The sequence below is a fragment of the Suricata suricatta genome, chromosome 2, assembly GCF_006229205.1.
Source record: "Suricata suricatta isolate VVHF042 chromosome 2, meerkat_22Aug2017_6uvM2_HiC, whole genome shotgun sequence".
Taxonomy (NCBI): Eukaryota; Metazoa; Chordata; class Mammalia; order Carnivora; family Herpestidae; genus Suricata; species Suricata suricatta.
This window is the reverse complement of record NC_043701.1, coordinates 109,147,192-109,167,761: the sequence shown is the minus strand read 5'-3', so window position 1 is coordinate 109,167,761 and position 20,570 is coordinate 109,147,192. Positions and strand designations below refer to the sequence as shown.

Below are 20,570 nucleotides of genomic sequence, written 5' to 3'. Positions count from 1 at the left end.
TTTATTTACTATTTCAAGAGAGAGAGGGAGTGTGAGTGTGGGAGGTGCAGAGTGAAGGGGGGAGAGAGAGAGAGAGAATCCCAAACAGACTCCGCACTGTCAGAGCAGAGCCCGATGCAGGGCTCGAACTCACAGACCGTTAGATCATGACCTGAGCCGAAAGGAAGAGTTGGACACTTAACTGACTGAGGCACCTAGGCGCCCTACCAGTTTACTCTAAAGAATACAAGTCAGGAACAGCCCAAACAGAAGAAATGCATCAGGCAAGGTGTGGGAGGCAGAGGGCTCGAAGCGTCCAAGCCATCCCTGGGCACACCATCCCTGGGTACACCACCACCTTTTACCAATGCAAAAGCTCTCCCAACCTCATCGTTTAGGGGTTTTTTTTTATCACATAAGTATGATAGATTAATGCATCGGTCATTGATGATTAACTCAGTCTCCAACCCCCTCTCCTGTCTCTGGAAGTCAGGACATGGGGCTGAAGGTTCCAAACCTTCTAACCTGGCGCTCGTCTTTCTACTGCCCAGCCCCATCCTGAAGCTCACAGGATCACAGCCGCTAGTCATTCGTTAGCAAAGGAAAGAACATCTCGTCACTCCAGAGATGACGAGGATTTCAGGAGCTCTATGGCAGAACCAGAGACAAAGACAAGAAGTAGGCAGTGGGTTTCAGGCTGATGCCAGACCCCAGGGCTCCTTCTGCTTGGTTGGTGAGGGTGGTTTGTGGGCTGCTGGCCTGTTTCTAAGAAGCCCATCCTTCCCTCCAGGAGCAGTAACTCTGGGCAGCAGGGTGTCTGGGTGTTTGAGATCGGGAGCCCAGCCACGGCCAGTGGTGTGGTGCCCTCAGACGTGAGCCTCGGACTGGACGACGGAGCAGAGTATGATGATGAAGATTACGACTCTGTGACACATGTGGGCCTGGAGGACGTGGGCACGACATCCCTCTCCTATGAGGCTCCGAGAGGTGGAGACCCCAGCACGCACAGCGTGCCCGGGGTCCTCTCCCCCCGACACCTGCCCACCGAGAGACCCGCCAGACCTCCCACGGAGAGGACCAGATCTTTCCAGCTGCCTGGGGAGAGATTTCGCCAGCAGCACCCACAGGTCATCGACGTGGATGAAGTTGAGGAGACAGGAGTGGGTAAGGCCTTGAAGGTTGCAGCTGGTATGATCCTGGACACTTGTGTTTGTGGACAGGAGTCCTGTGAGGGGGATGTCAATCGTGTGTCTCAGAAGGTGGTGTGTGAGGATGTGAGTCGGGGAAGTAGAGGCAGACCTCACTCCCAGCTGTATTACTTTGGTGGATGGGCCTGATGGCTTCAAAGACGCCAAGCGATCTTTGGGGATTAGGGCTGCGGTTACGGGGGGCTGCTGAGCGGTTCGCTTTCAAGTTTCCTCTTATTCTTTTCTGTCCGTTTTAAAGAGAAAAGTGCTTTGGAATTATTTTGCAAGTCCAATGTTCTTATGGGTGACTTCTGGGATCCGACATCTATTCACCCACCTGAAAAAACATTTTCGAAGTTTTTTGGCTATTGACGCAGTTTATCTTTGACGTTTATTTCCTCTTGGTTTTGGAATGAGAATGGTTGATTATTTTTCCTCCCCGGTCCCGTCAGCTTCAGATTTGGTTTGTGAACATTTAAAATTACAACACAAACAGAGCCCTCTTTTTTTCTTTCTCTAAGTTTATTCATTTATTATTTCTGAGAGAGAGAGAGAGAGAGAGAGAGAGAGAGAGAGAGAGAGAAAACAAGCAATGGAGAGTCAGAGAGAGAGAGGGAGACATAGAATCTGAAGCAGGCTCTAGGCTCTGAGCTGTCAGCACAGAGTCCGATGCAGGACTCAAACTCACGAACCTCAAGATCATGACCTGAGCCGAAGTCAGACACTTAACCGACTAAGCCACGCAGGTGCCCCAACAGAACCCACTTTTAAAGATAGTTTTAAAATGCAATCTCTTCTAGTCAACTGCATCCTATCAGATTTTTGCTGCATTTTGGGAAAACCATTTGGGCTCCGGTGTGCTTTGATTTGTCTTATAAAAGATGTTCAAATTAAACTGTATTTTTTATGTGTTGCTCTTCGGGCTGACGTATAATCCATTACCATTCATAGAAATGAGATGGTCCAAGCTTCAAATGATGTTCACTGTGACTCTTTCCTGCTTCGACTATGAAGTTTTAAGGCCCCCAGATAAATCTACCCCATTCCGCATTATTCACTCTGTCTTATTTCTCCTTCTGATTTGTTTCGTAGAGGTCCTCATATGTGTTTGTGCCTTTTGAATAACTGAAAGCACAGACCAGATCTGGTGGGCAGGGTGCCTCCTCACTTTTCTGGCACATAAATGGAGAAGGTACCGTTCAGCGGCGTGAGGAGGAGGGGGTTCATGTCTCAGGGCTCCCTGACATACGCTGCCAGCTCTGTGCTTATAGCTGGTTCTAGACGGTTCTAGACGGTTCTAGACTGATCCCCCTGGATGTGTGGGGCTTGTTTACTCATAGACCTTGTACTAGACCTATCCCTCCAGATACGTGGACTACATTTACTTACGGATTTGGTTCCAGACTGATCTCCCCTAGACGTGTAGGATATGTTCCCTTGTAGATGTTGAGTCTGGAATCTTATTCTGCTTTCCCCTGCCTGAGTGTCTCTGACATTCTCATTTGTAAAGCCTTCATCATCGCTAGCACCAACAGCTTGTGGTGTATGACTTGGTACCAGTAATGTTCCCAGAACAGATGTTTTCTGTCCCTCGATCCCACTGTTTTATTTCACTGTTTTTATTAGAAAGGCCAGTCTCCTGTAGCCAGCACTGCATTCCTGGTGTTATGTGAAAAGTTACCCACAGATACACAGGCCGTAAGGGACCCACTGGGAGCTGGGCCTTAGGAGAGCTAAAGTAATTAGTCACGTCTTGTGTGTTCAGCTCAGGGCCTGAGTGTTCCCAGCTCCAAAATCCACCTTCATACACACTGGAAATTCTCTTCTGAGGGTGTAAACTAATCAAATCTATCTGATGTTAAACTTTTATCTTCCTTCATAACAGTTATAAATTGGATCACTATCCCCTCTGAAAGTCCATCCCTCTTGTGCTTTTGAAGTTCATTCCAAATTAATTTTCTCTGGATTATTAAATTTAATGAGCTAGTTCATAGTTCTAATAAAATGAACCTGGGAAGTAGGAATTTGAAATAGAAATTCTTTTTGTTTCTTGGGTCAAAGGCCTTTAGACTAACGATGACTAAGGAATTATTTCTAATCAGCTTTCGAGAATAAGAGCTTCTGAGTTTTCCCCTGGGGAGAAGAAAGAGGCCACAAAGTTTTGAAGTATTTTTAGGTCATTAAAATGACAAATTTTATGAGATCTTTATGTGTAATTTTCTTTTACCACAATAGAAAATAGTAAAAAAATTAAAAAAAAATTAGGGGGCGCCTGCGTGGCTCAGTCAGTTAGACTCTTGGTTTCAGATCACGTCATGATCTCGAATGTTGTGAGTTCAAGCCCTGCATCGGGCTCTGCGCTGACTGTGCAGAGCCTGCTCAGGATTCTCTGCCTTAAGCTATCTGCCCCTCCCCGACTCGATCTCTCTGTCTCTCTCAAAAATGAATAAACTTAAAAAAATGTTAAGGTCTGCGCCAAAGCATGAAGCCATTTTGACTACATTACATGGACACCATATTAAGATTATATTTGGTGGTAGTAACCTAATACTGATAAGGTGATAATATTGATTGCATGATCCAGTATTCATAGCATTGTTTGATAATTCATCCTGTGATTTCTCCAACTCCTTTTAGACCCATTTGCCTTGGTGGCTGAGCCACAGGTAGTGAGCACTGCCCTGGAATCGCCTGAGCGGACCGGAAGGGCTTGGGGGCGCAGTGGAATCAACCAAGCCTGGCTCACCGCCCTGCAAACACTAACGGGTGTGCTGTGTTTTCCTGAACAGTGTTCAGCTACAACACGGATTCCCGCCAGACGTGCGCCAACAACAGACACCAGTGCTCTGTGCACGCGGAATGCAGGGACTTCGCCACCGGCTTCTGCTGTAGCTGCGTCGCTGGCTACACCGGGAACGGCCGACAGTGTGTTGCGGAAGGTACTTGGCTTTTATGGGGTCCGTTTGTGCAGCTAGACGGCGGGGTTGGGGAGGGTAGGTCGAGTTTTTGTTAATAGGGAAATCATATTTAATCTCTCCTTCCCTTTCTTTGTGATCCTCCCCTGAAGGGTAAGTCTCTGGGAGTGTCCATTTTTCCAACAGGGTGAGGTCTCTTTCCTGCGTTATTTTTTTTCTGCCATATTTGAAGTGAGCCCATCTTCACAACTGCCCCGAGTGTTGGACAAAGGCTGAAGTTTTGCAGTAACGCAGCCTGGACCTGGCGTTGTTAATGCCTCTGGTTCGCCTCAGGTCCTTTCCAACCTCCTCTGTGTCATTGCTCGCAGACTCGAGTGTCCTAATGGTTGTTAAACCCCAGCTGGGCCATGGTGGGTAGGTGAGGACCAGAGTTTGTAGTGGGGAAAAGTCAATCCTAGTCGCCCTTCCCTTTGGGTGCTCCTTCCCTTGGGCATGGTGGTGGTGGAGCACACCAGTTCATTCTGGGCGCCAGACCCACGGGGGCAGACTCCAGAATGGATGTGGGTTCACATCAGCTCTGAGCTCTGCACCCAAGAGGACCAGCCAGTCTTGATGTTCTCAGATGAGGAGAAGAATCTTCTCGGTGAAAGTCTAGGGGACGAGACAGTGAGGCCTCTGGGAGGTTAGGGTCATAAAATTAAAACCAACGAAAACCCTACCATACTGAACATTTGTCCCTTCAGACGCAAACTCACCTCGCTTGTCACCGGCCATTTTCCTTGTGTTTCATGGGAAACCTCCACTACTTTGCAAAATTTGGCTAAATAAAGCTCAGTTGCAGAAATGGTTTCTGTTTTTTACACCCCCAGCCACAGCTGTAGTAAAATCAGTTATCTTAATTTGCTTAAAAAAATTTATTCTTTTGCATCACAATGAGATACAGTGAGTTTTGTTAAATACTATCTGAAGCAATGAAAGAAAATGATGTGCACTTTTCATGTCAATTTAGGAGGATGTTTTGAATATCTGTAAATGTGTTTTCTGTTTTCTTTTAAATCCCTCTCTCTCCCACTCCCCAGGTATGATGTGCCTTTACTCCTTTGTTTTAGGCTTCGCTTTTTTATTTCTCTCACCCTGAGAGAAGCTTCCAGAACCTACAATGAACGCTTATTCTCAAAAAGCAACCTCCTTAGCTCTTTCTGTGCCAAATTCAGAGCTGGCGGTGCTGGCAGTGTGCTTGGCGGCAAACTCCCATGTAACAAACTGTCCAGCTGCGCATTTTGACATTCTATACACGCCCGATCATAGTTCTGTGGTTTAAATATTTGTTGGATTCTTGCTACTTTTGAAACATTTTTCTGGCTCAAGGTTTGGTGGAAAAAATTTGTTTGGTTTCCTTAACTTGGCTTTCCTGCCCGTTTTTGTAATTGTTTAGGGGATGCATTTTTTTGATATTAGTCGTCCAGACTTAATAGCATTCCCCAGTGTGATGACACAGTTTGTGTGCAGAATGACTGTGTGTACGGAGTATGCTCTGGCTTGTCAGGGACCCTGTCTAACAGCTTGGACATCCCGAACATAGCAAAAGGCCTTCTGAACGTGGGCGATGACGCTCAGGTGTGAGCCCCTCCATCTAGTGTTATTCAGCAGACTTTATTAGGAACTTAACTGTGTGCAGAAAACTCTCTAGAGACCAAGTGAAGGAGCTGGGTAGGAAAGTCCTGTCCCTAGTACTCTAGGAAGAGAAACATGATATGTGCAGTCAATAACTGATGAAATTTAATTCTTTATTTTTAAAATGTTTATTTTGAGATTGGGGGAGAGAGAGAGGGAGAGAGAAAGCGAGCCGATGAGGGACAGAGGGAGAGATGGAAAGAATCCCAAGCAGGGCCATGGCTATTAGCACAGAGCCTGACATGGGGCTTGAACTCACAAACTGTGAGATCATGACCTGAGCCGAAATCAAGAGTCAGACGCTCAACTGACTGAGCCACCCAGGCGCCCCAAGACGTTAGAACTACTAACTCGCTTTACAGGTGCAGGTCCACTCAGGCATGTTATTCTTCGTTAAAAAGCTGGTTTCTTTGTTTCTTGCTCAGGCTCCCCACAGCGAGTTAATGGCAAAGTGAAAGGAAGGATCCTGGTGGGGAGCAGCCCAGACCCCATAGTGTTCGAGAACACCGACCTCCACTCTTACGTGGTGATGAACCACGGGCGCTCATACACAGCCATCAGCACCATCCCTGAGACCGTCGGCTATTCTCTGCTTCCTCTGGCCCCCATCGGAGGCATCATTGGATGGATGTTTGCGGTGGAACAAGATGGATTCAAGAATGGGTTCAGCATCACAGGTAATTTATCTCAGACATTGATATTAATGGGCCCCCCCAATGGTGTCTGGGGACCCTGGGAGGGCTGGGGGGGCGGTAAACGCAAAGGGAACTTCATGTCTGCAAAAACTTACTGAGGAACACTTTGTGGCTCCTGAAATAAGATGTTGAGGTGAAATCATCAATTTTGTCATTAATATGTACTAACTAAAGCTCTCTGGAATTGCATTGGGATCGGGAGTGATTTCATGCGGAGGAGTGGGGGCGGGATTTAGAAGTCTCCAGCAGAGCAAGTGATGTCGGTTTATACATCCTCACACCCGAAAGTGTGGGGCTCACAGTTTCGCTCATTCTGGTTATCAAGCCTGCCTCGAGATTTCCCAACCAGTCTGAACTGATGGTTCACGGTTCTTCAGTGTCTGCTTGGAGAAAAGGAACCTGCCATCTCTAGCTGCTAAATTAAGCCTGATAAACATAATCCTCCCTCGTCTTAGAAAACCTGACTTTCCTTGGAGCTTCTTAGAGGCTGTGCCCTGCTGGGGAAGGTTGTCTGTAGTGGGCACGTGGGCATACGGTGGGAGGGAGGAAGGTTTCCGTGGATGCTTGTGGCCTCTGCTGAGGCCAGCGGCCCTGTGTGTGCTAGAGGCCCTTTTTTAGAACAATTTGGGTGCAGGACACTGTTCTTCCCCAGCCCCTCCCGGGACCTGGAGCCTGTTGTGGGTCACAGGTGCCCAGCCGCTGCCTCTGTTTTCTCCACCACTGCCTCCCCTCACTGGAGCCTCAGCCCGGGCTTTATTGTGGAAACACCCTGAAAGTGGGGTCTCTGGGCTTTACAAGGGCAACCCTCCAAAAGTTATAGAGCATAAATAGATGCTGAAATGGGGCCATTTTAAGAAAGGAGGGGCTATGTTTTTGGAAAAGGGTGGACCTACCCATAAGAGATATAATGTCTGGCCTAATATTTCTTCTCTCTGCCCCTCAGGCATATATATCCTGAGTTGTGTAACCGTTTTCACGTTCTTGTGCAGACATGCTCTTTCCTTGGCAGAGCTGAGCTTTGCAGTCAGACCCACAGACACTGTTCCTTCCCCGCTCAGCATTTCATGCTGGTGTTGCTTTGTATGTGGGTTGAAGTGGTGATATTTTGAATTGTTTTTTAATGCTTACTTATTTTTGAGAGAGAGAGACAGAGTATGAGCAGGGGGAGGAGCAGAGAGAGAGGGAGACATAGAATCCGAAGCAGGGTCCAGGCTCTGAGCTGTCAGCACAGAGCCCAACAAGGGGCTCGACCCACAAACCAGGAGATGATAACCTGAGCCAACTGAGCCACTCAGGCACCCCATTATTCTCTTGACTTTTTTACAAAAACATTTAAAAATTAAGGACATTTTTAGCCCAGGGGCTGCCTGCCAGAGTTAGCCCTGGGGCCACTGTTTGCCTGCACTGCTGTTGGAATGGGAGTGTGCAAAGGTGGAAAAGGGAAGAAGCCGGAAGAAAGGGACAGGTATTTTTGTTGCCTGTCTGGGCCACCGGCCTGCCAGACCGAGGAAGGTTCCTGAGCGTTCCTGAGTCAACATCTATAGTAACTGCTCATCCGGTGGTTTCTGGTTGTTTCTGGTAGTTTTTGGTAGTGGCGAGGGTGTGCCCTAAGCCACTCCCCCTTCCTGAGCAGCTCTTAGCTGTACGATAACCATCAGCATAACTGACATCTTAGAACACGTGACATTTGGCAAAGCACTTTTTTTTTTAATTTTTAAAAAGTTTATTTATTTATTTAGAGAGAGTGTATGTGTGAATGGGGAGGGACAGAGAGAGGGAGAGTGGGCATCCCAAGCAGGCTCTGTGCCGTCAGTGTGGAGCCCTGGGTGCAGCTCCATCCCACACAAATCGAGAAGTCATGACCTGAGTCAAAATCCAGAGTTGGAAGCTTCATCGACTGAGCCACCCAGGCGCCCCTCGCAAAACACTTTTTAACGTACTGCAGCTCTTCTGGTGTCCACGAGACAGGATGTATCACTCTTTTGTCATCAAGAAATGGAGGCTCAGCGGGGTTAGGTGACTTGTTGGGACTCACCTAGTCAGTACCTAGCTGGCACTTACAATATTTCTCCAGCACCATTCCTGAGCCAGCCCATCTCAGATGCAGGGGTGGGGCTGGGAAGTGTCTCTCCCATGTGCATCACTCAGTTGGGCCACATGGACCCACTCTGTCCTCGGCCTCCCCAGCTCCCTTTCTACCAATCAGACTAAAGCACACCTGTAGAGGTGGTCCGAGCCTCCTTCAGGAGCAGCACCCTGAGCCTCGGACCGACAGGAAGGAGGGGGCGTCCCGAACCGCTAGGTGACAGACTGCCCTTGCCTTCCAGGAGGCGAGTTCACCCGCCTGGCTGAGGTGACCTTCGTGGGGCACCCGGGCAAGCTGGTTATCAAGCAGCAGTTCAGTGGCATCGACGAGCATGGACACCTGACCATCAACACAGAGCTGGAGGGCCACGTGCCGCAGATCGCTTTCGGCTCCTCGGTGCACATCGAGCCCTACACGGAGCTCTACCACTACTCCCCCGGGGGTGAGCAGCCGGCGCCGAGTTGGGGGTGCGGGGTGTGGGGGTGGGGAGCAGTCCTGGCTTCCGACCTGCCACCCCTGCAGCGGGCCGGGCCGGGGCCATCTCCTGGGCTCAGAGAGGAAATAGATGGGTGCTACTTATTAAAATCACCTTTCTCCCCTAGTTACAGACATAGTACACGCTTGTAAAGTAAGCACGATGGTGAAACTGGGGTAGCATTATTATTAGATTTAAATGTATTTAATTCCTTTCAGCCTTTTCCCCATATGTCTGTGTGTGTGTGTATTTTATATATATATATATATAAAGTACCCCAACATATATATATAATATCTCAACATAGATCTTATAAGTCCCCAGGGATATAATGTACAGCATGGATATCACATCTATATGTAATTGTATGTATATATGCACATATATATATATATACACCTATATTTTAACTTATTATTTTAAATAATTTCAAATTTACAAAAAACGTTGAAAACTGCATAATTTACATCTGCCATTGACCCAGCTTCACCAATTGTTAACATTTTGCCACATTTACTGTATCATTCTCTTGCACATATATATATGTACACATACACATAATATATATTGTAAATAATACATATTTTTTGAGAATAAGTTGTAGTCATTGTGATCTTCCAGCCCCTAAATAAGTCACCTATTTTTCCTAAGAACTAGAACATTCTCTTTTGTGGCTACAGTACAGCGATCATACAGTCAGGAAATCTAACATTGATGCAATTCTATTACATATTCTACAGTTGGGTATATAGTTTTTATTTAAACAAAATTGTAATTTTACCATGTTATTATATCTTCATTTTCAGTAGGCTTTGAAAACACTGCTTAATGAATCTGTACTATTACAAGGCCGTTAATCTAAGCCATTCTATTTTCTTTTTTTCATGTTTATGTATCTTGAGAGAGAGAAAGCGTGCTGAGCACGTGCTCGCACGATGTGGGAGGGGCAGAGAGAGAGAGGGAGTGAGGGAATCCTAAGCAGGTGCAGAGCCCAATGCTGAGCTTGATCTCATGAACCGTGAGATCGTGGTCTCAGCCTAAATCAAGAGCTGAACGCCACCCAGGTGCCCCTAAACCATCCTATTTTCTAAAGTTTAAGTTATTTCTAATTCTTTCATCATATAATGAGTTGAAATGACTGTCTTCATCAGAAATCTTGACTGAATTTCTGATTCTCTTCTAAGATTCCATTCCTAGAAATAGAACTGCTGAGCCAAACAATAGGGACTTTTTGAAGGCTCTTATTAAATTGTCATCCTCAAAAGTTGTACTAATTACCAAGGCTTTGTGGCCTGATTGGGCTCTCCCATCGGGAGATGACGGGGCTGGGGAACAGGACCCCAGTCTGCGGTCAGCCTACGACCAGATGGTGTTTCTGGCAGCACAGCATGTGGGAGCTGGACGGGAGGCTGCTTACACTAATCTTTTATTTATCCTCCGGCTTTTGTTATGAACTACATCAGAGCACACAAATATAAAGAGCCTTTTATTTTATTTTTTTAAATAGGAAGTTGAGAGTTTTATGATATGGGTGAGAAAGAGGCTTTTCTGAGTGGGGAAGGCTGTCTCTCTGTTGAGGTTGGCTCATAGCACTTTAGTAATTTTTCAGAAACTGGTTGCTGAAACCCACTTAGTGTCTCAGTTTTTATATGGGGACCTGCTTCATCTAGGGTTACCCACAGCAACCACTGTTTCTTATAAACATATATAAAGCAGTTAGTGCTCCGCTAGTCATGTGCTCAGTGCTCCATAGATGAGCCCCATAGATGGTAGTTTCTTTTAATAGCGGTAGCCTGCTTGAGGCCAGAAATGTTACATCCATCCATTGTGTCACTCTCACCCCAGCCCATGTTGTAGAAGAAACTGAGGCTAGAGTTGTCACCAGCTTGTGATCACACACCTTGTGAGCGGTAGTGCAAGGTGTAAGTTCAGATGTATCTGCTTATAAGCGTGTGTGCTCTTTCCACCAGATCTTATTCTCTGGGTTCCGGGTGACTTCAGAACTTACAAAGAGCATGTGATGAGAAAAAGCAATAACTATTACTAACGCAAACAGTCCCAATAATAGTATGGGAAATCTAGGTAGCAGAATGAGTCCCAGCACAGAACCTTCTGCAACCCGTTCCATGTGATCTCTCGTCTGGGCGGGAATATTGCCAGTAGTTCTAAAGCCCTTGACTAAGCCTCTTGCCTCCTTTGTCTCCCTGCCTCATCTCCCTTCTTGCCCCTGCACCCAGTGATCACATCCTCCTCCACGCGGGAGTACACCGTGATGGAGCCCGAGCAAGATGGCGCTGCCTCGTCCACCATCTACACTTACCAATGGCGCCAGACCATCACCTTCCAGGAGTGCACCCACGACACCTCCCGGTCGACCCTGCCCAACACCCAGCAGCTCTCCGTGGACAGCGTGTTCGTCCTGTACAACCAGGAGGAGAGGATCTTGCGCTATGCACTCAGCAACTCCATTGGGCCCGTGAGAGGTAGGAATGGGTGTTGTGTGTCTGCCCGCATATCTCTCTCTGCTCTTCCACGTACTATTTTTCATCTTTTACTCTCAGTGAGAAGAAGAAAATATGCTAAAATGCGCCCTGACAGACGAAATAATCTCGTCATCTATGATTCTTAAAAAACTTAGGCATCTCAGTTCTGCTAACCTAAGGCCTCTTCATTGTTCTATTTGGGGTCGAGTGAAGAATGCTAACCCACTGAGTTACCTCACTGAGCGGACCATCCAGAAGGCTACAGCTGGCTTCAGCAGGGCATTTAGAGCACGCTCATGCTCAGTCTTGAAGGGAGTGTGTGCTCTGTGCCTGAGGAGATCTAAATAAAGTCTCATGAATGTTGGGCGTGGAGCCTACCCACCTTCTGCCCTGTGACAGCACATCACTGGTGTTGAGGTCTGGTCTATGCATGCTTCTGGCTGCGTGGAAGGAGCTGGCATTTGGAGAACGAGCATGACCTCTCGGGGTCAGACTTCACATCATCCAAATCTTCAAGCCCCAGGGGCTCCATTTCTTTGGGGTTTGGTATGAAGGTCTTCCTCTTTTTCAATTATTTTTGGTGGTCCCTCCACATCCACGTCACTTCTCCAGCTGACCACATTTGTCCTTCTGTAGCTCTGCAAAGCAGGAAGGTGTGTGTCTTTCTCCGTCCTTTGACAACTGTAGCTCGAGGCATTGGGGTTGGCGCATTTTTTCTTAAAAGGCTGGGTAGTGAATATTTCCGCTTGGCCAGCTATACAGTGTCTGTCACAAGATCTCCGTTCTGTCATTATAGCACAAAAGCAGCCATAGGTTGTTTGCAAGTGAGTGGATGTGGCTGGCTTCCAATAAAACTTTATTTACAAAAACAAACATGGATCTGGAGGGATGTAATGTGCTGACGCTGCCCCCTGGTGACACAGAAGTCTGGTTTCTTGTTCCAGGACCCTTTGCTCTTCTGGTCATCAGCTGTGCACTCCTTTTTGTGGAAGGAGGCCACCTGCAGGCGTTTCTGAATACTCACTTGGCTTCAATGTCTCTTCACAGACGGCTCTCCAGATGCCCTTCAGAATCCGTGCTACATCGGCACTCATGGGTGCGACACCAACGCAGCCTGTCGGCCTGGCCCCGGGGTTCAGTTCGCCTGCGAGTGCTCCATTGGCTTCCGAGGGGACGGGAGGACCTGCTCCGGTACAGCCGTCCATTCTGACTTGTGGCGGGGTGGGGTGCTGGGAAGCAGGCTGGGAGGGGGTATCCACTTCCTGCACACTGGAGGGCTGGGGAGGGCTGGGTGAGGCGAGGGAGCGTGGGTGAGGGATACACCGGTGGGTGCGCTGAGCCTGGTTAAGCCCTACACCCTGGGTCTCCGTGGTCATGTTAGGGGCACCGCCCCTTTCTTCCATCTGGTCTAGTGCACGGACTCCAAGTAGCAGAGTAGAATTTAGGAAGCCACACGGCACACAGGTGTAAGGGGAACCTGAAGTCAGCGCTGTGTCTAACACTAATACTATCACGGTCCCTGTAAGGAACCCAGGTGCTGCTGCTGTCAGGTGCCCCACAAACCCCATCTCATTTCTTCCAGCTGCTCTAGAGAGCAAGTTTTTCACTATTGCCTCCTAAATTTTTAAAATATTTATCATCTATTTTTAAGAGAGGGAGACATAGAAACTGAAACAGGCTCCAGGCTCTGAGCTGTCAGCACAGAGCTTGACTCAGGGCTTGAACTCACGAACCTGAGCCAAAGTTGGACGCTTAACCGACTGAGCCACCCAGGCACCCCTCATTATAATTTGATGTTTAGTACATGTACGTTGACTGGATACTGATATGTTTGTGACTAAATTGCAGTCCAGGACCAAGGGACAGTTAGTGGATTCCTGACTCAGTGAAGAGTCCATACGGCAGAGGCAGCTAGTGCAAGAATGTCAGATGCTTCAACCAGAGCTCCCGAAATCTGCGACAGAGGGCTCACGGGTGAATGTAAGGAACGCTAGAAGTCAATCCGCTAGTGCACGAGCAGCACACATAAGCGTGTTTGGCCAGAAAGATGAGCAGCCAGCCCCCTTGACTGACTTGGGTCTAAGAGCCCAGAAGCCCTGAAATTTGGGAATGATGCCTTAGGTCTGGAATCCAACCCCCTGATTAATGGCAGACTTAGTGTGCTGATTTAACAGAAAGGTTAGCAGAGTGAAGCTCTGCGTGAGGTCCTCGTGGGAGCGTCTGAAACAATGGAGAGCAAGGACTTGCACTTACAAGCTGCATAATCGTTTAGCCAGCCTGCTGATAGCTTTGTACAATGTGGTAGAATTCAATCGGAGGCTCACCTTCCTTGGAACATACCACTGGGAAGGGGACATAGTTCCTACTCGCCTTAGACCATCAGAGTTTGCCAACGTGTCCCCAGAGAGCCCAACCGTTTTAAGCCAACTGGATGTTAGTAGAGCATGGAGATCCCCAACCCGCTGACCTCTGGCTAATTCTTCATTCTTGGTACATGAGTTGATCGTAGAAGGAGCGCTTAAATCACTTCACAAGGCACAACGTACATAATCTACTGTTGTCATAGAAAACTCTCTGACGCGCTCACTCAGGAAGATAGGCGGTCATGTGGGGACCTGCTTTTGTTCTGGGGTTAGTCCCCACTCTGGCAGATTAGCACCGTGGAATGTGGGTATATTCCCAGTCAGGCTGCTTTTTGTTCTGGGTCACTAGAACACGCCTCACAGTGTTAATGCATTGAGACATAAGGCCGTTGATAGGAAATTGGATTAAGCAAATCACTTCATGCATTATTTTGACCCAGAAAATGACTTAGAAGAGAATGATCCTTTGTCATTCAGTTTGGGTAACATGGATATAATGATAGAGGGCATCCCAAACACGCCTGGTGTTGGTGAGACACTGCAGGGGCACCTTCCGAGGTAGTTCGGAGAAGGTTTCCAGATGGAATCACAAACGCTCTGGTGCCTGGCGGGCCCTGTATTTCTCAACTGGGAGTCTGTAGAGATCGTTGTGGATAATCTCTCATCAAGTGTTTTGAGCGCACATAAGACACTTACCATAAGAAACCGATCAAGACTCCTCCTCAAAGAGCCTGGCTTTTATAAAAGGGACAAATTTAAAGTTGTTGAAAATACATGAAAAGTAGCCATTCTGGAAAAAACTAAGAAAGGAAGCAATGATTACAAGAATAATCCAGCATTTTCCTTTCAGGTTAGAGAATGATTTGTGTGAGAGGTAATGTCTTCCCAGAGAAGAATGTGACCAGATATTGAATAAGAACAATACACTTCAAGCAGATACTGTGAGATTTTATGAGGGACAGTTATCACCAATGCACAACTTCCAGTAAAGTAAAAATTAAGGTCCTAGCCTCAATTTATGGAAGGGGGGCTTGAAATTAGGCTTTAGGAAGAGTTTCTATACTATAAAGACTGTGTGCTTTTATGGGGAAACTGCTAGAGTCTTGCTCTAAAGAAGAAGTGTGACCCTGCTTGGATTTTATGTGCAGACCTTCATGGCGGTGAGGTTGTGCCAGGGGACCGTCCCCTCCCTCATCCCATGCCCCCCCCCATCCTGTTGGCCAGGCAGACACGACATGGGGGAATGAGCGCCCTCCCAATCACTTACGAGGCTTTTTTGCAACTCACAGCTGCCCTGTCCATAAACCTTCCGGGGGCGAATGGAACTTGGAAAACTTCCCCTGGCGATTTTGTTCTATCTGTTTGATTGAAAAGTGTTGCTTCTGTGCCATTGTCCTTTGGCAATTGTGTCGAAGCTGCAGAGTCCTACAGTCTGTACAGGGTGTCCAGACAGACATCTGTGCTGGGAGTGTCCTCTGAGGGTCACACACGGAGACTGGGGAAGCTGGAATGATTTTTTTTCCCCTCCTGGGTTGTTGGAGCAGCAGCTGGAGGACGGAGCTGAGGAGGCCACACTTGCTCAGTATCCCCGCACCCACACCCCAGCCTCATGGAAGAGGCTGCTGGGGGAGGAGGCTTTGTTCCGTGGCCTTCCCGCTGTGCCTGGAGCCATCCTCTTCTGTGAGACCTTAATGTCTTAAACATGTCACAGGATCATTCATTGCAGTAGAGTTTCAAAAAGCTGTTACCGTCTGCTTTGGGGTTTTGCATGGGTATGGGAATGACGTGGTGAAGATGTTTATCTTGTGCGGTGCCCGCTAGGCCAGCAGGACCTTTGTTTCACCAGTGAAGGGACTGGCTAGGTGGTGGATGCATGAGGCTTTGTCTCAAGTGTGATTCACCGAAGGCATTGCGGGTGGGGCGGGTGTGAGAGGTGGAGGTGACTTGTCTGATCTCAGCCATCATGAACTCTGCCCACGTGTCTCAGAGTTCTAGAAATGCCAGAAGTAACCATGTACCCCCTGGGAATGAGGTTGGCATGGGAAAGATCTTCTGTGATTGTGTTTATTTCAGCCCATCAGTGGACAGGTAACCAGGGCAATGACAGGTTAGCTCCGTTTCTTGTCTGATCCAGCAAGGCTTATGTGGGGTTAGCTCTAGATGGGGCCCGATGCCTAGAGCCTAGGCCATGTTTCTAGAATTGGCCAAATCCATCCCCATGGCTGGTTGTATAGGATGAATCCCTAAAACTTACAATAATAGCAAGGATTTCTTGAGAATCCTAGATGCTCCTCTGCCTTACATCCATTTTCTATCATCCTCAGAAGAACCCCTCAAGGTCAGTAGTACTATGCTTATTTACTAACGGGGAAACTGAGTCTGAGTAGCACTTGCCCAAGGTCACACAAGCTGAAGGAGGCAGGATTTGAACCTCGGTATGTCCAGCTCCCAAGCAGATGCTTTTTTGGTTCTACGTTAGCCCATGTGGTGGCTTTGGTGTTGTCATGTGAGAGGCTCCCTCGGCTGGCTCATTTACAGCCTTGTGAGTTAATGGCCTTCCTTTTAGTGTATTAAGCTCTAGGTAACATTAAAAAAATCACAGTCAGGCTTTACATCATCCGATTTTACATCAGGCTTTACATCATCCGATTTTACATCAGGCTTTAGATCAATTCGATTGCTTTGTAACCGTGACTGGAGAAGAGTAATATTTTCGAGGAGCATCAGTTTACATGTTCAGTAGTTGAGGAGCCTTACTCACCATGGTCTGGGCCCTTGCCTGCACATCCTTCTAACACGTGTGTGCCATTCTGACATTGGCGAACTGCAGGCTCAGCAGTTAATCCCAGGACAGGCACGGGAAGCCCATGTTCACAGCAGGCGGGCCTTGAGATCTCTCTCAAAAGTTATGTCCAGGAAAAAAAAAACCTTTTTAATGCTACTTTTGGAATATACAACACTTTGTTTTAAAATTGATCCCTTCACAGGCCAGAATGCTTTCTATTTTATTATACCTGGTGATATTGGAAGAAGTTGTTTTAAAAGTCTGCATGTTGAAAAAATTCGTTGTAGATATTGATGAATGTTCAGAACAGCCTTCGGTGTGTGGGAGCCATGCGATCTGCAATAATCACCCTGGAACCTTCCGCTGCGAGTGTGTGGAGGGCTACCGGTTTTCCGATGAGGGGACGTGTGTGGGTAAGTTCAGGAGGTAACTTTCCAAAGGGTTTATTCATTTATTCATACGGCGTGCGTTAGCACTGGGCAAAGGTGTTGCCCCAGGTAATTCTCCGGGCTGGGTTGGCGGGTGCGGGCTTCTCTCGTTGAGGGAAGCAGTTTACAAGATGCTCCAGACTCGTTCCTTCCCTCCAGCTACCTGGAGAGTCATATGCATAAGGAATAAGCCGTGTTGTTATCTACGCTAGTAACAGCATCCCCTTACCTGTTGTAAGCTTTTGCACTACATTTCTTCTTATAAGACTCCTTTAATTCTTTTCATTGTTTTTTAATACCTATTAAAATGATTATGCTTTTTTCACCATTTGTTTATTTATGTATTTAGTTATTTAGTTTGGTTATTTATTTTTGAGAGAGGCAGAGAGAGAATCCTAAGCAGGCTCTGCACTGTCAGCGTGGAGCCTGATGTGGCTCCACTCAGGAACTGTGAGATCATGACCGGGGCCCAAACCAAGAGTCAGACGTTTAACTGACTGAGCCACCCAGGCGCCCCATACTCAGTGGTCTTGAGATTCATATGGAGGGATCATCTGGCAGATGCTTTAGATTGAATTTCCTCTTATTTACCTCTAAAATACAGGGGCACGTGGATGGCTCAGTTGTTTAAGCATCCAGCTTCAGCTCAGGTCATGAGCTCATGGTTTGTGGGTTCAAGCCCTGCATTGGGCTCTGTGCTGACGGCTAGCTCAGAGCCTGGAGCCTGCTTTCGATTCTGTATCTCCTTCACTCTCTGCCCCTTCCCCACTTGTGCTTTGTCTCCCCCCAACTCAAAAATAAATAAACATTAAACATTTTTTTTCAAGTAAAATAAAATTCCATTTGGGGCCATCTGTGCATGGATTTTGATTTTGTAAGCCACAAGAAGTAGCATAACTTCTCAGCCTTGTCAAAGCGATTGAGTCAAAGCTGTTAATTGGGCTAATACTGCCTTAGGTTGGTGATGATTTGGGTGGTGATGAAGCCAGGCCAACCATAAGGAGCCAGATTGTGTAGATTTCTCCACTTTCTTTTCCCCCTACTGCCGCACTTCGACCTGTTGGTTCCAAGACTTTTAAATTCAGAGATTTGTGGAGATTTCCAGGGCTGAGGGCAACGTGCTGAGTGGACCATCTGACCTCAACATTTCTTCCCAATTTAAAACAGATTCTTCTTTTATGACATCAGTGAACCATCTCCTCGCCCCTTCCTTGCTGTTCCCGAAATGCTAGCGTGCTTTCTGTTTGCTCTGTCTCGAAGCTCGGACAAGGCTCCAAGGCCCCAGGGCGAGGTGATGTCCCGAGGGTGGGAGGGAACAGGCAGTTCTCATATTTTGAATGTGACCCAAACATCTGTGGGTTTGGAGAAGCCAGGCCCCTTTGCACAGAGGGAAGATTTCAGCTCTGCTAAGATTACCTCTTTTTCTTTTACAATGGAGAACAACCATTTCTGTGTATTTGGCCTCACTTCTTTCCATGCTTTTTGAGATGATGATTCAAAAGTTTATTTCCTTTATTTAAAAAAAAGTTTATTTATTTTAAAAGTGTTTATTTATTGATTTTTGAGAGAGAGAAAGAGAGAATCTGAAGCAGGCTCGGTGCTGTCCATACAGAGCCCAATACAGGGCTTGAACCCATGAACTGTGAGATCATGACCTGAGCCAAAATCGAGTTGGACAGTTAACCGACTGAGCCATCCAGGCGCCCCTCCAGGTTTATCTTTCATGACAGCGCCATTTACATTACACTTGGACTTGCCCTCGGGTGGTGGAGCGTGCAGTCGTCGGGTAGATGGCTGTGAGGCATGATGTCCAGGGTTTCCATGTTGGACCATCCCTGATTGCACACTCACTGGAGGATAGAGTGGGGTGCAAGGCAGGTGGGGTGCAAATGTCAACTCCTAGGCATCAACTTTGAGGGAGACACTTACCGTCTCTGGGCCTCCATTCCTCAGACTGTTCTGCTGGTTCCTGGTCAGGGCTCCCTCCTTCCCCAGGGTTCTCTTCCCAAATGGAGGAGCTAGTAAAGTACAACCCCAGTGTTGTACAACCTCATCTACTTGTAACTGGAGTTCGTTTTTAATTCCCATTGAGCTCACTTTTTGTCTCCTTCCCAAACTTCCCCCAGTGGCCCCCTGCCCCCGGTAGCTTCCCGTCGTGGTACAGGTGGGATCAGAGCTGTAGAGAGATTACCAGCTCTGCGAGGTGAAGAGCCTTTAAGGAGAGCAGAGCCAGGCACCTTGGAGTGTCCCCTCTGGTGGCTTAGGTCTCCTTAAGGTTGTCCGGGCAGCTGCTTCTCTGCTGCAGGGATGGTCCGGCCACTGCTCTCCATAACTGTCCCCACTGCTCAGCAAGACCTTCTAGAAGCTCCATTTGTGTGAGAACCGAGGCAAACCGCCAGGGCTGGGGACGGTGCGGTGGCCGTCAAGAACCATGGCAGTGCTTTCCCTAGAATTGATTTGAAATGTCACTAAAAATGCTTCATTCGTTTTAAGAATGAAAAAAGTAGAATGAAACCATTTGAAATTGTGAAGACAGCTTTTAAAAGCCCTTTAAGAAAAAATTGCTTTGCCATGGAAACATCATCTTCCATAAAGAAAAACATGATTTAAGGAATTCAATTTTCTTACATTTCTAGACTTAAGAAATCAAGGGAATGTCTGGGTGGCTCAGTGGGTTAAGCGTCTGACTTCGGCTCAGGTCATGATCTCGCGGTTAGTGGGTTGGAGCCCCAGTTCGGGCTCTGTGCTGACAGCTCGGAGCCCAGAGCCTGCTTCAGATTCTGTGTCTCCCTTTCTCTCTCTGCCCCTCCGCCCCTCGTGCTTTGTCTCTGTCTCTCTCTCTCTCTCAAAACTAACATTTAAAAAAATTTTAAAAAAGGAATTCAGTTATAAGTTGCCTTTTTCTAGAAATGACTTGAGGATTATAGAAACGCACACACGAGTGAAGACGATGGCTAGGAGAGAACACTGAAATGCCTATGTGCTGACACCAAGCAAGGTTCCTCTCTGTAAAGGCAGCAAAACGAGGCCCTGAGCAAGCATAATTTATAAAATGCTCATTTACAATCTGTAAATGACATAAAGATTTATTGTGAGAGACAGAGAAAAGAAAGCAGAGTGAGGCAGATTTCCTGGTGGTTCTGTGGGCCTATATTTTCCCTACCTTTTGGGGACACTGATTTGTTGACAGTATCCCCTTCACAGCACAAGCTGAAGGATTTGTTGAGGTGGAGGAGGGACCCTAGAGAAAAGAATAGAAACAAGGGGAAGTGAGAGACGACAGGACGGTCTAGGGGAGCAGAACGTGTTGGGGTTGGTAGGTATAATGTGGGTTACTGTTCTCCAGACAAATTTGTGGGCCGCTTGCAGTGACTTAATATCTAGCCATCCTTCAGCCCACAAGACTCTGTTTGCTGGTACCTGTCCATGGGAGTTAATCACGTCTTGACTTCAGGAGTCTCAGTGCCAAGTGCACAGGCCAGACCTCCATCTGCCACTGC

At 47.4% G+C, this 20,570-nt stretch overlaps 1 protein-coding gene across 1 annotated transcript in view; it reads left to right on the top strand.

Moving 5' to 3' along the window:
• The window catches only part of NID1 (nidogen 1), a 78,337-nt gene that overhangs the window by 30,919 nt on the left and 26,848 nt on the right, over positions 1-20,570 (top strand). Inside the window, exons 4-10 of the mRNA XM_029931619.1 lie at positions 770-1,143; positions 3,956-4,105; positions 6,181-6,432; positions 8,778-8,978; positions 11,249-11,494; positions 12,542-12,685; positions 16,930-17,055. Coding sequence (XP_029787479.1) covers positions 770-1,143; positions 3,956-4,105; positions 6,181-6,432; positions 8,778-8,978; positions 11,249-11,494; positions 12,542-12,685; positions 16,930-17,055 — 1,493 coding nt within the window. The remainder of the gene's footprint in view (positions 1-769; positions 1,144-3,955; positions 4,106-6,180; positions 6,433-8,777; positions 8,979-11,248; positions 11,495-12,541; positions 12,686-16,929; positions 17,056-20,570) is intronic.